Genomic DNA, 18,268 nt, shown 5'->3' with positions numbered 1-18,268 from the left:
AGAGCAACTTTGCTTTACTGAAATTTCTATTTTTATTTTTAAATGTATTTTTATTATTTAAAATGTATTTTTATTACATTTTATTTTATAGTACATTTTAATTCATTACATTTAACTATTTTGTTGTGCTTTAAAAAGTGTCCAAAAACATACCATTTAGTTTGCAAATAAGTATAGTCTTTTTTTATATTATATTCTATATAGAATATACTATATTCTTAAAAGTATGCTAAAGTGTGCTTCTTTTTCATAAAGATAGATAGCAGTGCATTTAATGAGCTTTATCATGTGCATTACACATCTGACCAAAAGAGGGCACTAAAAGAGCGTTTATCAGTGATAATCTCTGCCTTAATCACATTTAAAATACATGCACTCTACACTTTACACAAACCTAACCATGTTTTCCGGCGAGTCCTGCGCTTTTTGTTACATTTTGAACAATCGATATCATTTTCACAACGAATACTTACATCAACCAATGCTTCATGCACAGCGCTCGTGCGTAAGCGGAAACCATGACGTCATATCAGCTGTTGACCCCCAGTGCAGTCTGTCGCAAGTGTAGACGTCATTTTCGTTTCAGGAATACATCACGGTTTGCTAGTAGCACTATGCAGCACATTTCATGTGCACTAGCATAGCTTGAACAGTAGCGTGTGCCAGCTTGAGGGTTTGGAGACGCTGCTTTTGCAGGAGGTAGAAAGCAGAGCATGACGCCATGAGCTGAGCGCCGAAACGTTTGAGATCAAAGACACCGCAGTTGAGATCAAAGGCACCGAACGCCGCGGTTACATTTGTTGCCATGCAGCAGTCAGAGAGCGGCGGAGGGGCGGCGACTTCTGAAGTCCAGTTCAACAACCAACCCAACGCGCTCATCGCGTGTAAAGTGCCCGAAGAGGTTTTTAATGAGCAGCAGTTAAAGGTAGGCGTGCTTTCGCTCTGCTTTTACCCCGATTATTACCCGCTTTACCGCGACAGTGAGACCTGATCTCGCGGAAGTGTTTTCATCAAAGCCATATAGGACAAGAACTACATTGTTGTTCTTTACCAATCACAATTCATGTACTGGAGTGAGGCTTGTAGAACATGAGCATCGCACAAACAAAATGCTTTTTATTTGTGTCATCTTGCACCTTGCTTACCATTTGTGTTTTTTCATGCACCTTGCTTTCTTGGACATGGTACTGCCATGTTTTTGGACATTGTACTTTGGGAATGTGATGTGTTTTGTACCTTCTTTTACTAAAATGCACCAAAAAGTGCCACGACACTACCCTGTTCTCTTGGACATTGTACTATGGTACAACTATGGTATTTTGGAAATGCATTTTTTTTTTTTGGACAATACCACAGTAGTTTATTTTAAGGGTGCACACTTGTATTCTACATTCATTTGAACAAATCCATGTCCTGCAGAAATGTTAAAACGCTGAAAAGCTTTAGGTGTCAAGGCAGGCATCACAAGTGTATTTGTAAACCTTGCTCCCTCATAATACATATCTGCCTCAATACTAAACAAACCAAACGAGCCAGTCTGTGCCACTGTATGAGCCACACCGAATTCATTTTATGTTGAATCTGAATTACATGTATAATGTTTATAAAATGGTTTACAAGAAATTACCTGAAGTAATAGATCACTCAAAAATGAAAAGATGTAGATGAGTTTGTTTCTTCATCAGATTTGGAGAAATGTAGCATTGCATCAGTGTCTCAGCAATGGATGCTCTGCAGTGAATGGGTGCCGTCAGAATGAGAGTCCAAACAGCTGATAAAAACATCACAATAATCCACACCACTCCAGTCCATCAGCTGATGTCTTCAGAAGCCAAAAGCTGTGTGTTTGTAAGAAACAAATCCATCATTAAGACGTTTTTAACTTCAAACCATTGCTTCTGGCAGGGCAGGGGAACATTGATCCTGGAGGGCCGTTGTCCTTGCAGAGTCCAAACACACCTGAACCAGCTAATCGAGGTCTTCAGGATGCAGTTAGGTTTTTTTTTTTCAGGGTTGGACCTAAACTCTGCAGGAGAGTGGCCCTCCAGGATCAACGTTCCCCACCCCTGGGCTAAAACCATGATCCATAATAACACTTCCTCCAGTGAAAAAGTGGTCTGGTCTGAATCAGGAGAGAACCCTGCACAGAACAAGCACCATTTATAAGTCAAAACAGCCCAAAACAACTCTTAAAGGGGTCATTTTACACAAGTTGATATGATTCTTTAGGGTCTTAATGAAAAGTCTGTAACATACTTTGGTTAAAATTTCTCAATGGTAGTGTAAAAAACACCCTTTTTACCTTGTCAAAATCAGCTCTGTTTACAGCACGCTGTTATAGTCCATGTAGCTTTAAATGCTAATGAGCTCTGCTGACCCCGCCCCTCTTTTCCGTGACGAGCAGACTGTAAACTTCAGCCGCGAAACTGGCTAACTAGCTTATTATTAGGAAATGCGATTTGCAAAGATTAATAAAAAAAAACCCCACTCACTTCTTCTGTAGATAAAGCTGGATCATGAATGATTAGTGCGATCATAGATGCATTTATGTAGATCGGGTATCGGCGCATTCCTTTCAAAAATGAAAGTAACGTTAATCCTCTGCATCTTCAGCGGCTCAGAGGTAAATGATGAATGCTATATTCATTATTACATCCAACAAGAAAACGCCTCAATCACTTAATCGGAGACTTAATCTTGTCTTCCCCTGCACCGGAGTCGGGCAGCTCCCAGCTCACTCAGGGCGGGTCTAAGGTAAGACGGCCTTGTCAATCAACTATCGTGGGAGCGGCCTGTACAGAACTACATCATTCTGACAGGAATCTCAGAACAGCCTGATTTGAGAAAGGGGATTTTAAAATATGGATTTAAAAAAAAAAACACTGGGTGGGTTTTTATCATTATAGGATGGATGTGAACACACATTTACGTTCAAACAACTTGTAAAGTGAATTTTGCATCTGATGACCCCTTTAACAAACACGTGGCTGGATTTTGATGTGAGAGACAACAGGAGATGGACTTTTTCACTGGAGGAAACGCTATTGTGGACTCGTTTTTTAGTGAGATGCGATGGTTTGAAGTTAAAAATATCTTAAAGTGGACCTATTATCCTCCTTTTTACAAGATGTAAAATAAGTCTCTGATATCCCCAGAGTGTGTATGTGAAGTTTTAGCTCAAAACACCCCACAGATATTTTTTTTTATAGCTTGTTAAAATTGCCACTTTTAGGGTATGAGCCAAAATGCTCTGTATTTGAGTATGTTGCTTTAATGCAAATGAGCTGGTGCTCCCGGAGAAGAGGGCGGAGCTTCAAGAGCTCAAGCTCTGCATTAGTAGTGCTAGCCTTTGCAAAAACATTCCACTATTAATACAAGCCTGTTATCTTTACAGAAAACATACTGTGCTTCAGAGTCAGTTAGCTGATTATACTGTGCATAATAAATTTGCGTTTATGAATTACACAGACAGGGAGCACGGCACAATAAAAATAATAACACAGCTGCTCTCATGGTGCATGACATGCTATCACAAAATTAACCACAGTGTCCTCCGCGGCTCAGATGGAGGAAGTCTATGGAGACTCCGATGTTGGTTAGTGCATCCCAAAACACAACACTTGAAAAGCCTCTTTGGCGCTGACATTGTATATCTCCAGCAGCTACAGCAAGTAATCAGTAATGGCGAGGCGGACCGCAGCTTCTCACTCAGGCCTGTGTCTATGCTTATAGGGCAGCGTCACAAATGGGCAGGACTTTTTCCCCTCTGTGACATGAACAGAGGGAGAATCAGCTCGTTCTGAGAGACTGTTTATGATTTTTATAGATTATACAAAAATGAGTGGGTGGATTTTTACCATTATAGGCTCTATTAGTTTGCTTGTTTTCACACACTGCAGCCACACATAATTGCATAATAGGTCCCCTTTAATGATGGATTTGTTTCTTACAAACATGCAGCTTTTGTCGTCTCAAGACGTTAATTGATGGACTGGAGTTGTGTGGATTACTTGTGTTTTTAGCAGCTTGTTTGGACTCTCATTCTGACGGCACCCATTCACTGCAGAGTAAGTGATGTAATGCTAAATTTCTCTTCGGCCTGACCTTCACCTGTTTTATTGGAAAACTAACAGCACACTTTTTCTCAACAAGAGGAGACCTGAGGCATCATTTAGGTCTATAGCACCAATGATTATCGATTGAAGTTTAATACTAAGTTTGAGCAGTAGTATTCCTGATGCTCGACTCAAGATCTCAGTTGGTGCTTCTCTTAGTGATGTGATTCTTTACCCAACACAGTCCATTTTCCATCTTCTCCCTCATTTTCCATTCTAATAATATGACTATGACCCGCTGGGTCTCTGTTTGGTAAGGGTGTTTGAAGCTTCCACAAAGCCATGGCTTATTTTAGCTCCACACCTGCTTTACTGCTACAAAAGGACGTTCAGTGAGGAACCAGACTCCTAGAAATATCCTTGACCTCAGCTGCTCTCATGGAAAAGAAGAGCATTTGTTGCTTTGCGTTTTTTTCCCCCACTGTCACTGAGGTCAAAGGTCGCTCGCTGTCCTAGCTGATATTTATCTCTTGAAGCCACTTATGAAACATTTATTTTTCTCTGCCATGCATGACTTTCATCCTGGTATTGTTTAAAATCAGGCTTATTATGTAATGTCGCCATTTCCAAACAGGTCTATTTTCAGCAAGAACTTGGATTAAGTGTGGAATTTGAAACTATCCCATAAAAACTATGGAAAATGTGTTAGCTAAGAAGGCCAGGTGTCTGTCAGGCTTAATAAATTATAAATAAACAAACTGTGCTTTTCCATAAGATCTGATGTAAAGGTGAAGTCGTCATTTTTTTTTTTCATCTCCGGTTTTTATATGGAAAGATTATTATATTTCTCTATTTATATTAACTTTCATTTTGGCATTATTAAATATCTCTGATACTGAAATGAATGATTTTTCTCTATGAAGATGAGTGACAAAATTGTGATTCATTTAAATGATGTCCTGAATTGATTAAATTAAAACCATATTGTGATTGTTCTTTTGTACGTAGCACACGCTGAATGGTCATTCTGTATCTTGTAGGTCTTCCCTTAAAAGGATAGTTCATTCATAAATGAACATTGTTATTCCAAACTCGTATGAATTTCTCTATTCACCAGAGCACAAAAGAAGGATGTAAAGATGGCGTGAAATTAATCTGTAAGTCTTCTGAAGTGGTGATGAACAGAATACAGATTATGCCTTTATTCACCCTAAAATTAAATAATTTGAGCATTACATTGCCACATTTGGTGTAGTTATTTTGTGTTCTGCAGAGGAGAATATAATCACGTTTGGAATGACATGGTAATGAGCAAATGATGTCAGAAATGTCATTTTTAGGTTAACTATTCCTTGTTTATAGAGACCTACACTGAGATTGACTCTGTATGTTTATTTATGTTTTTGAAACAAGTCTCTTCTGCTCACCAAAGCTGCACTAATTTGATAAAAAAAAATACAGTAAAATTGTGAAATATTATTACAATTTGAAATTTTGTTTTCTATGTGAATGTGTTAAAATGTAATTGATTTCTGTGATCAAATCTGTATTTTCCGCATCATTACTCCAGTGTCATATGATCTTCAGAAATCATTTTAATATGCTGATTTGCTGCTCAAGAAACACTTCTGATTATTATCAATGTTGAAAACAGTTGTGCTGCCCAATATTTTTGTGGAAACAGTGATACATTTAATTATTCAGGATTCACAGATGAATAGAAAGTTCAAAAGAAGAGCATTTATTTGAAATAGAAATCTTAACATTAAGTGTTTTCACTATCACTTCTCGTCGATTTAATGCATCCTTGCTTTATAAAAATCGTACTGACCTCGCATGTGTTATGGTTAAGTATTAGACATTTCAGGTCACTTTATTCCACCAGCTTGTTTTGAAAGGTAAAGCTTCACCTGTTTCTGTGTTTGTAGTGTAATGTCTGCCTGGCTGATGTTTGACCGCTCTACCTCACCCAAATCCTCATTTTAATCATTATTAAAGAGCAGTGCAATTGAGAATACTGTACCAGTACCATTCAGCATGGGGAAATGTTGAAGCTGTCCTGCATTACGGCTGAGCGCACATGTGACTCTGCTTTTGTCCTGGGATTGACTCTGTCCCGTATGCATGAGCGCTTTGGTCTGTTCCTGTTATTCTGGGTTCTTTCATAGCAGAAACTGTGACTATGTGTTTGAAGTGAGTTTGAAGCTAATGCACAGATGCTGTGTCACACTATGGCTGCGTGTGCCGCAGGGTAGATGACATGTAATACTTCTTAAGCTGATGCATTAGAAGTGGACAGTATGTACCTACAGTACACATAATGTATTTATGCCTTTAGTACAGTTAATACAGGATAATGGAGGGTATACATTATGAATGACTTTCACAGTCGAGCTGAGGCTGCTCTATGTCTGCTCAGAATTCAGTGAAAAATGCAAAGCCAGACTAAATGATGCCTGCTCTGAGGCCCCTAGTAGCAAAGCAGCCTATAGAGTTTTTTTTACAGTATAAATAAATGCATGAATGCCAGCACCGAGCAGTAATCTGTATAAAGCCCCCTAAATGCCACTTCAGAAGCGCTTCTGTGCCACCTTTACTGTGTAAATTAAGTGTTGCTATACAGTTGCTAGGGTGTTCTGGAGTTGCAAGGAGTTTGTTTGGGTGTTGCTACATGCTTGCTAGAGTGATCTGGGTGGTTTACTAGGCAGTTGCTAGATCGCTCTGGATGGTTGCTGTGTGGTTGCCAAGGTGTTCTGACCGGTTACTAGAGTGTTTCTAAACAGTTGCTGGTGTGATTTGCTATATGGTTGCTTGGGTGTTCTGGGTGGTTGCTAGGCAGTTGCAAGGTTGCTCTGGATGGTTGCTGTGTGGTTGCCAAGGTGTTCTGACCGGTCGTTGTTAGGACGTTGCTATATGGTTGCTAAAGTTTTTTGAGTGGCTGTTAAAGTGTTGCTGTGGTATTCTGTGTGGTTGCAAGGGAATTGCTATGCAGTTACTCAGGTGTTCTGGTTGGTTGCTCGGAGTTGTCTATGTGGTTTCTAGGGTGCTCTGGAGGGTTTCTGTTACTAAGTTGTTCTGAGTTGTTGCTAGGGTGTTGCTATGCAGTTACTCAGGTTACCTGGTGGTTGCTGTGCAGTTTAAATAAAATGTCAATGTTATAATGAATACAAATAGTAAGGAAGTGTTCATTAAAGACAAATAAATGCATGAGAATTATTATTGCACAGGTATTATAAACGGAATCGGAATATGCTGTAAAGAATTTGCACCAATTTGCCACTGCTTTAATATTATGTCATTTAAATCCCTGCCATTTGAAGTAGCTCAAATGTCAGTATACTTTAATAGATCTACTGTAGATAATATGTAAATGGCTTATGTGTTCCATCATCATCATGCTCTTCTGTGCAGCTGGATATAAATATCATTTGAGGGCTTATGTGTACCACCGCTCACATATCAGCACAACTATCTGCTGTCTCACCTCCGCTGCTCTTTGCATAATACCCATCTACTCTCTGCTTCTCTTTGCATTTTTTCCATCACCTTATTTCGGTTTCATATTTCCATTTTTCCATTGGGTCAGAGATGTGGCATTCTTCCACAGCGAGCACACAAACCGCTGATCGGTGTAATATTTAGACAGGTTACTGTCTAAGCATGCAGTCTTTACCATCAACACATTCACACACACAAACAAGAGTGAGTTCACAGCAGTCAGCTTGTTTTCTGTTGCCATTTGGTGTAAATGGTTCCCACGGTCATAGAGAACAGAGAAATTGCAGGGAGTTTTTGATAATGTATTAAAATATTGCACAAAATAAGTTGTTCACAAGCTGTAGCAATGAATGATTTGTGAGCAGTCAGTTCAGTTTAATGAACCAGTTCACAGAATGAATCATTAGCAAACTGGTATGAATCAAAATGATTTTAATTGGTGAAAAGCGTGCACTTAATGTTAATAGATCAAGTCTACTTGAACTACCAAAATCCGTTTTAACCTTAAAATGTACTGAAAATGTAACACAAAACACCCTAATGTACATTATTGATTAGAAAAAGAAACAGAAGCATTAAAATAATGCAAAAATAAAATGTGATATGTCATGCAGGTATTTCTGGGAATGGCCTTTTACTGTAAATTATATGGTAATTCACTTGCAAAAACCATAAGTTTCACAGTTTTTCATGATATATGGTGTGGTTACTTGTAACTAAACAACAGATTCACAAGATATAACACGTGGTATATGGATATTCTTGCTTTTGGGGGAGAAGAGTGAGAGAAGGGGGTCGTAAATGAACAAGGAAATAAGTTTGGTCTGGGTGGTGTTGTTTGCTCTCTTTGGAGATCTCTTCTCCAGATTAGTTTTATTGTTTTGTTGCATGGCATCTGTTTGTGATAGTTCCTGATGTTTTGATTTCATGAGGAAATAATTTCACTTTTTACTATGGTTGGGTATCATTTGAATTTGATTCCGATTCTTATCGATTCCCATTTTCAATTCCAATGTGGTTAAAAAAAATGAAGTCAAACATTTAGATATCAAACGTATTTATTTTGTGTCTCTTTTTGCAAAACATTTAATTGCTGCTGAACACCATGAATAAAAATTAGCCGTCTACATAAAAACTGGACTCGATTAAGAGTTGTTTGTGTGCAAACTAGAGCTGCACGGTTGTGGATAAATTGTAGTTCTCTCAACAATATTTTTTTAGTTCTGCTCAGTAAAGATACTTTTTTGAGCCAATGTAAATTTGTTTGTTCATGCAATGCGGATTGTCTTATTTTGCTAATAGAAAAATTCTTGTCACAGTAACTGAAACAACAATTACTGCAGTGGAGGTCATTTATTATTTTCTGTTTCCTGGAAGAAAAAAAAGAATGTGTAAAAAGTCACCACACTATCGAATTGATGTTTATGACTGACAAACTTTAATGGATAATTTAGTCTAATCAGTAGACAACATTGTCTTTGTAAGACTAATATATCCAGGAAATGGACAAAATTGGATGAACGTAATCTAGGCCTCAAAACTAGACACACAAACCTCAAGAACGGTGGCAATCAACAAATGTTAAAAAGAGGAGCTCTTTACATCACAGTACAACAAATAACTAACAATAATGATAAAACAACAACAAAAAAATTAAGCAAAACAATAATCCTATAACAGTAAGTGCATGATTTGTTCATGCTGCAATGCATGGTGGGAATTCACAAAGCCTTAACATTTCAACAATATGAAATTCTTTGTTCAGACAACTGGGTTTGGCTAGTTGGAACAACATTTGTGGTCATTTTGTTGTTCTGACAAGGGTTTTTATGTAGTTTCAAGAAAAAAAGCATTTTTTACTCTAAAGGTTTCATAAACTGGAAAATGTACAGTTGCATTTTTTTACAGTGTAACAGTAAAATGAAAGATTTTAAAAATTACTTTAAAAAGTAGAAGTACACAAAAAAGCTACTCAATTACAGTAACGCAAGTAAATTTGTTACTATCCACCTCTGCTGATTATTATGAAATAGTTTTGGTATCAGGTATAGTTCCTGCTTTTATGGCAGGAAGTTACAGGTGAAATGTCACGTTGTCAATTAATGGTAATAAATGATGTTAGAAAGTGTTTAAATTACAGATGGAGCAGTGAGAGACAATAGGATTGCCAAGGCCTTGTGGAAACATGCTGAAGGGAGCGATGAGGATGTTGGACTGCGGCCCACAGCTGAATGATGTCATGAGTTTCCAGTTCCTCGTTAGGATTAGTCAGCAATGAAGAGAGAGAGAGAGGGAAATGAAGGGAGTGGCTGAAGGTAAAGAGAGAGAGAGAGAGGCGGTGCTCAACAGCTCTACTATAAGCAGCAGCAGATAAACCTGCGAGTAAAGCCGTGACCTCACAGCACTGCTGATCGCACGCTTCGTTACAGAGTCTCTTATTCTTCTAAAACTGAATCATGCATCTTAAGACTACAAAGTGCAATAACTTCTGCCTGGTGGCCACACCGGTGGACCATGAGATATTCAGTCGGCCACAGATTCGGGTAAGACGTAAGACTGATCGTTAGTGAGATGATCAAGTCAGGGTTTACTGTCATCCGGATGCATTTCTCTTTCAGGTTCTGGTGCTAATTTACATGCAACTAATCATTGCATTGTTTTTTTTTGTCTTTACATTTGGTCTTCTTTGGCTTCTTTCATTACTTAGGACTAACTAATCTGCTCATGTTAGTCTGCTGATCTTCAGTTCTTACTTCTCCAGCTCTCCTGTGTTTGTTTGCTATAGAGACTATCTGAAACTAAAGGATTAGAGATGCTTTGTTTACATGTTTTATTCAGTTGATTTGTGTTTTTGAGTTTAGGGTTGGTAGGATATATTTTTGGAAGGAACTGTATTAAAGGAACTTTCATCGAGGATGCATTAAATTGATCAAAGGTGACACGTGACAGTAAAGGCATTTATAATGTTACAAAAGATTTCTATTTCAAATAGATGGTTCGAACTTTCTATTCATCAAAGTATCCCGAAAAATAAAATGCATCATGGTTTTCACAAAAATATTGTGACAACTGTTTTCAACATTGATAATAATCAGAAATGTTTGTTGAGCAGTAAATCAGTATATTATAATGATTTCTGAAGATCATGTGACACTGAAGACTGGAGGAATGATGCTGAAAATACAGATTTGATCACAGAAATAAATGATATTTTAACAGATATTCACATAGAAAACACTTTAAGTTGTAGTAATATTTCACAATTTTACTGTATTTTTGATCAAATTAATGCAGCCTTTGTGAGCAGAAGAGACTTCTTTCAAAAACAATAAATATATTACAGACACCACACCAAGTGTGTTGCATGCATGGAAAAGAAAACCCACAAACTACTGTAGTTTAGCAAGAAATCCTATATTTTTAGAGATGGCAGAAATGTTGCAGTTTTAATAAATGTTGAATTTATTGCATGCTACAGCAGAGCTCTGCTGAAGAAAACCAGCTTTAACCAGCCTAAGGTGGTTTGCTGTTTTTTCTCTGTGTTTATAAAACCATTCTTTTATAAATGACACATTCAGTTCAATCTATGCAAGAATGGTTTTACAAATGATTTTCATTCTCCTCTATTTCATGATTGAGACCTGTTGGTTGTTTGTATTCCTTCTATGATGTTCGCAACTCTCTTGTAAAATGTTTTCATGGATAAAATTGCGCTGTTTTCTATATTGTGACTGTATAGTTTCATCTCAGTCCAGTTATTTGACATGTTTTTCCTTATATTGCATCATCAGGAGCAGTTTGAGGCTTTGTTCCGTGCGTTTGATCCCGGCACGTCATTCCAGTTCTTCAAAAGCTTCAGACGGGTTCGGATCAACTTCATCGATGCGTTGGCGGCAGCCGAGGCTCGAGTCAAACTCCATAAGAGCGACTTCAATGGAAAGGAGATGCGTCTGTATTTCGCTCAGGTAAATAATCCTCACAAAGAAGTAATACATGGTACTAGATTCACGGTCTTGCATCTAGGGGTGGGCGATGTGGCAAATATATCATGATTTTATCACAATTCTTTGTCGTGTTGGTTTTACTATTTTGCAAGTTGTCTGAGCCGTACAGCCAACTAATTTCCCTATTATAAAAACCAAGACTTACAAGGTAACAAAATCTAAAATAAAAAACAATGGCAGACATTTAGGCCAAAGATAAAAATCATTAAAAATAAGAACAAAGTTTCAAATACACATAATATGCAAATAAAACACACAGTGCTTTATTTTCAGGTACAGTAGATGTATTTATCAGTAGCATTCAAGAAACTGAATTAACAAATATAAAAATAAAACACTAACGAATGTGGGTAACCAAACAGTTGCTGGTCCACAGTATTTCAGTATTTTATTAATTTTTTTCCTCACTTGTTTACTTAAACTTTAGACATAACCAACTGTGTTTATATATAATCCTTGTGTGTTTTTGACAGTATTAGCTCCATCAGACACAAGACGTACCTTAGTTCAGTAATAATGCGCTGTTTGACAGTCTTTAGTGTGTGTGCTTCAGGTGTGTGAATGTATGTCGCGTTGTACAGTATATTGAGACAGATGCACGCCGTAGCACAATACTACAATATTTTTTCAAAAGCAGATTGTGGAGACATTTTAATCGTCCACGGTCATATCACACACCATTACTTACATCTTAAAGGGATAGTTCACCTGAAAATGCCCTCGCCCTCAGGTAATCCAAGATGAGTTTGTTTCTTCATCAGGTTTGGAGAAATTGCATCACTTGCTCACCAATGGATGCTCTGTAGTGAATGGGTGCCGTCAGAATGAGACACCACTCCAGTCCATCAATTAACATCTGGAGAAGACAAAAGCTGAAACAAATCCATCAAAATCCATAATAACGCTTCCTCCAGTGAAAAAGTCCATCTTTCTGTTGTCTCTCACATCAAAATCCAGCCACATGTTTGTTTAGAGCTGTTTTGGTTTGTAAACGGTGCTTAATCTGTGCAGATTTCACTGCTGATTCAGACCAGACCACTTTTTCACTGGATGAAGCGTTATTATGCATTATGGGCTTTTAGTATTTTAGTTAAAAATGTCTCAAAAATGGATTTGTATCTTACAAAAACATCTCCAGATGTTAACTGATGGACTGGAGTGGTGTGGATTATTGTGATGTTTTTATCAGCTGCTTGGGTTCATTCTGACGGCACCCATTCACAGCAAGTAATGCTACATTTCTGAATGCATGAACTGGTAAAATGTATATCTTGAATGCAATGTGAATCGCTTTGGATAAATGCAAATGTTTTGTCTCTTTTTAAATTTCCTCTGTTTCGGTTTCTTTTCTCCTGTGCAGTCAGTACTTATCGGCAGTCCTCGTCTTGAGCCTCCTAAACCAGAGAAGCAGTTCCTCATCTCTCCTCCAGCGTCGCCCCCTGTAGGCTGGGCACAGTCGCAGGACGCTAAGCCCCTCATCAACTATGACCTGCTGCGTGCTGTGTCTAAACTAGGACCAGGTACAACCTATTTACCTCATTTCCATGGTATACCTTGAGACTTTATGAGTGCTGAACTATATGTATCAACAGCATATGCTGTGTGTACAGTCAGTAAGGGTCAGTAAGATTTTTTTATTTTTTTTTTGAAAACCTTTTTTGATTATTTTTAAGCAAAGATCCATTCAACTGATCAAAAGTTTGGAATAATTAAGATGTTATTGAAAGAAGCCTCTTCTGCTCAACAAGGGTGTTTAATTGATCAAAAATACAGTAAAAATTGTCAAATATAATTTCAATATCAATTTAATGCATCCTTGATGAAAAAAAGTATTATTTGTTTGTTTAAATCATATTTACCCCAAACTCAAATAAATGCTGTTCTTTTGAACTTTTCTATTCATCTGTGAATCCTGAAAAATAAAATGCATCACGGTTTCCACAACAATGTTTGTTTAATAACTGTTTTCAAGATTGATGCTGGAAATTCAGATTTACATCACAGAAATAAATTACATTTTAAAATATATTCAAATAGAAAACATTTATTTTAAATTGAAATAATATTTCACAATATTACAGTTTTTACTGTGTTTTTTTTATCAAATGAATGCAGCCCCGGTGAACAGAAACGTTCAAGAACATTACAAATAATACTGTGTTCTGTATCAATACATTATTAGTTAGTGGAGTAATTTATGTTTGCAATGTTTTAATGTATTTATAGGAGAACAATACGAGCTCCACACTGGAACCACCAACACGCCCAGTGTGATCGTACACGTTTGTGAGGACGACAGCTCCGAAGATGAAGACGAGACAGCAGAGGGCAGCAAACGCACGCGACCCAAGATCATCCAGACCCGCCGCCCAGACTACGTCCCGTCCGTCAGCCAGTGAGCGGCTAATTATGGGCCCGTTTCATCTTCGCAACCAACACTGGGATAACTAGGAAGCATGTGGTCACGCAGTTCATCATCCTCGCCACCGGGAAGGCTGGCGGGCATCAGATCCTCTTCCTAGTTAGCGAGGGAGTCTACATCCTCATATCTCGCGTTTCATTTATTTACATCCATCTCTGATGGAGTCAGGGACTCTGAGGACTTGGGAGAGTTTCTCTCATCTTACGAATGTCATCATTTGCTTGACGTCACAACTGTGTATTTTAATAATCCGATAGAAAAGCGGCGGTAAAATCTGAAGGAGTTTTCGTGTAGCACAAACAAACTGAACATTGTGTCTGAAGTGTGTATCGTTCGGGGCCACTAACATGTACTCATCGTCATTATCATGTATCGTCTCTACGTTTAAGCACTCGTATAGTCTTTGAAAGTCATTATTATTGTTGCTGAAGTTCTTCACAAGCTCCTCCAAGTATTACGCACTTTAAATATAGAGCCTTATAATGTGTTAAACTGACAACAACATGAAGTACTTGTCTTTATATATCGAGCGCAACTGCGAACGCTGACTTTTCCCGCCTTGGCAACGCAAGCGTTTTCCCGTTCATTTTCTCCATCTGTCACAATATTTGATTTGATGGAAGAAAAGTATTTGAAAATTGGATTTAAAAAAAAAAGACACTTGTACTAAATTGTGTACTTATAAAATAAAATGTTGACTATAAATAATTGGCATATGTAAAAATAAAATAAAAGTATTGGCAATACTTTGAAAAAAAACAAAAAAAGTTCACAAATTCGTAGTAAATTTCACAATTACAAAGAAATAGTAAGTAACTTGTTAAATGAAATGTTAAATTAAAATTTGGTATAAAAAAAAAAAAAAGGTAGCTTCTTGTAAAATACTCAACCATCTGTTTAATTTTACAAATTTGAAAAGAAAACAAATTAGAAGTTATATAAATAGTTGGCTGTAAGTATAAATAAATTAAAACATATGATTTATACACTGAACAAATTTAGTTCAGAAAAAAATTACTCAGAAATTGCACAAAGAAACAGCAAGTAACTGAATTCAATGTGAAATTTTAAAGTAGAAAAACAAATAAGTCTCATTTTTTTACTGTAATTTTAGAAGTTTTTCTTATAAAATGTACTTATAATCATTTGTTTTAATTGCAGCATTTTACAGTTACATAATTGGCTGTATGTATAAACTAAAACAAATATTGACTATACATAATTGGATGCATGTATCAAAATTTAATAAATAAATTGGTGTAGAAAGAATTTCCACTCAGAAATTGCTAGTAAATTTCATATATATATATATATTAAACACAAAATTTTGAAGTAGAAAAGCTAAAATGCAGTGCATTATGGGAGTGAGCTTTTAACCTGTTTTATGTCCATTTCCATACTAACAGTGACTTTTCTGATTGGTGAATCTCTCCATCTGCTGCAGAATTCAGCAATGAAACTGAATAATAATAAACTCCCACAGAAGCACATATGATCTCTTAACAGCCCTAATCGATCAGAATGGAGAAGATGATTGTGATTTCTCTGGCAGACGTCCACTGTTGCGCTCTTGTTCAATGAACCGCTCTGTTGTGCTCTACTGTCTTTGGAGATGTTGTCCTCTTTTCCATTACTGTAGGAGACGTTCTGCTGTCAGCCAGTGATTTTAAGCAACTATAACATACTGTGTATATTTGATGTATTTGAATGTAGCCAGTATCTTGAAAAAGCTTGAGGATTTCTATCAACAACAAAAATCTTATTCGTTAGAAAGCAAGAATATGGAGGAAGCAGTAACCTACGTTTAATAAAACTATCTTGATCAAAGAACTGAATCTAGTGTTTATTCATGTCGTTTGAACCAGTCTTTGACTAACAGAAGATGAAAATTCATTTAATTTGTAATCATTTATCAAAGGTGTAAAGACTCAAAGCAAAGCTAAGACCAATCAAATGCAGTATGCACAAAAACACAATGCAATTGTTGATTCGATTTTAAAAAATAGTTTTTTAAGCATTCTCTTTAAACGTGTTGATATGAATCAACCGAACATCAGATTCAGAATCGCTCTGTTGGCTGTTGCTCATTTTCTGCCTGATAATTCAGGATCAGCAGCTTAACAATGATCTGCTTCAGAATTAAAATTGCTTTCGAATGACATCAGGACGGAAAAATACATCAGGCTATGATGCTTTAAACTTTCTAGAGTTTCTTCTAGATGCGCTTGCATGTTCCTGAAAACTGAAATACTCTCAGAATTCAAGAACTATTCACCCCAAAGCAAAGAAAAAATTATATAATGCATAAATATTTTTGCATCATGTATTAACGTAAGTATTCTATATATGTGACCCTGGGCCACAAAAGCAGTCATAAGTCGCTGGGGTATATTTGTAGCAATTACCAAAAATACATTGTATGGGTCAAAATTATACATCTTTTATGCCAAAAATCATTAGGAATATAAGTAAAGATCATGTTCCATGAAGATATTTAGTAAATATCCTACTGTAAATATATCAAAACTTCATTTTTGATTAGTAATATGCATTGCTAAGAACTTCATTTGAACAACTTTAAAGGAGATTTTCTCAATATTTAGATTTTTTTGCACCCTCAGATTCCAGATTTTCAAATAGTTGTATCTCAGACAAATATTGTCCTATCATAACAAACCAGACATCAATGGAAAGATTATTTATTCAGCTCTTAGATGATGTAGAAATCTCATTTTGAAAAATTGACACTTATGACTGGTTTTGTGGTCCAGGGTCACATTTTATGTTAATTGTTAATAGGTTAATTAAAAACTATGTATAATATGTAGAGCTTAACTAAAAATTAAGAAATGTAAAATATAAAATGTGGGTAAATATATATATATATATATATATATATATATAATTCATAAATTAATGAATTTCATTTACATTACATAAAAATATATATCCTCTTTGGTGGGATTAATTTAAATTGTTCATAAATCCAGGTTTCAAACCTCAAGCGTGTCAAACTCTGTTTCATCTACATTAAGTGTCATTTATAGCAGGTTCTTTTCCAGAAAGCAATGAGGTATTGGTTAACAGGTCGATGTAACCTTGTCCTGCTCATATTTCATCTCTGCAGCTCAGTGGCTTTATCCAGCAAGACTCCTGTACAGCGACACCTGCTGCTCATGCATGAAACTCTTAATGTAATACAGGTACATATATAATCATATGAAGTCTTTCAGACCCGGTTTACTATACACTTCTGTTTTGTTTTGGTCTGATTCATGAATACTGAACTATTCAAATTATGAAGCCACAGCATAAATTGATATAGATATAAAAACATTTTTATTTACAAACTTTAGAGAAAATAAATAAAAACGGTGTATAAAAAGCAAGACTTGTGCAGCAGTCCATGTTGTCCAGGCTTTCGCTTCAAAATCTGAATCCACACGTCATGCTGACAGCACTCCTGCAACACAAACATGTGAGAAGCTGTGAGGAAGAGCAGTGGAAGTGTAGGCCTTATTTCGTGGTTTCATGTTGAAGGGGTGTTTGTCGTGAATATTTAGAGGAGGTGACTTGTTTCTACATTCTCTGTTTAGCTCACAGGAAGCATTTAAAACTGGGAGATCTACTCGCCCTCTGATAAAAGATGATCTAGTTCACATATGTGACCCTGGAGCACAAAAGCAGTCATGAGTAACACAGGTATATTTGTAGCAATAGCCAACAATACATTATATGGCTCAAAATTATACATTTTTCTTTAATGCCAAAAATCATAAGAATATTAAGTAAAGATCATGTTCCATGAAGATATTTAGTAAATTTCCTACCGTAAATATATCAAAACTTCATTTTTGATTAGTAATATGCATTGCCAAGAACTTTATTTGGACAACTTTAAAGGTGATTTTCTCAATATTTAGATTTTTTTTGCTCCCTCAGATTCCAGATTTTCAAATAGTTGTATCTCAGACAAATATTGTCCTATCATAACAAACCATACATCAATTCAGCTTTCGGAAATAATAAATCAAAATTGACCCTTATGATTGGTTTTGTGGTCCAGGGTCACATATTTACACATTGGAGGGGACTTACCGGTTTAAAAAGCGGTTATTCATCATTAGCTTGACATTCAAATTTTATGAATTAAATGCTTACAGTTTTTGTAATCTCTAAATGTTTGTGTCTCAGGGGATACGTCACCCTTTTAGGGGTATAAAAACATATATATAGACTCTTGTGTTTTAGAAACACTTTTTGTAATCTTGACAAAACACATATTGCTG

At 36.4% G+C, this 18,268-nt stretch overlaps 1 protein-coding gene across 2 annotated transcripts; it reads left to right on the top strand.

Moving 5' to 3' along the window:
- The first annotated feature begins 348 nt into the window (after positions 1–348).
- LOC306874130 (calcipressin-1-like) lies at positions 349–15,809 on the top strand. Of its 2 annotated transcripts, none has more exons than XM_079423915.1 (4): positions 349–925; positions 11,345–11,518; positions 12,918–13,077; positions 13,784–15,809. In XM_079423915.1, the coding sequence occupies exons 1-4, from the start codon at positions 806–808 to the stop codon at positions 13,954–13,956; spliced, it is 627 nt and encodes a 208-aa protein (XP_079280041.1). In that variant the 5' UTR covers positions 349–805; the 3' UTR covers positions 13,957–15,809. The 2 variants fall into 2 exon arrangements, with proteins under 2 accessions (XP_079280041.1, XP_079280042.1); XM_079423916.1 differs by lacking the exon at positions 349–925 and adding an exon at positions 9,934–10,096.
- Positions 15,810–18,268: the final 2,459 nt, after the last annotated feature.

This window comes from Barbus barbus, assembly GCF_936440315.1.
Source record: "Barbus barbus genome assembly, chromosome: 8".
NCBI lineage: Eukaryota > Metazoa > Chordata > Actinopteri > Cypriniformes > Cyprinidae > Barbus > Barbus barbus.
The sequence above is the reverse complement of the archived record's forward strand: the minus strand, read 5'-3'. Positions and strand labels throughout refer to the sequence as shown.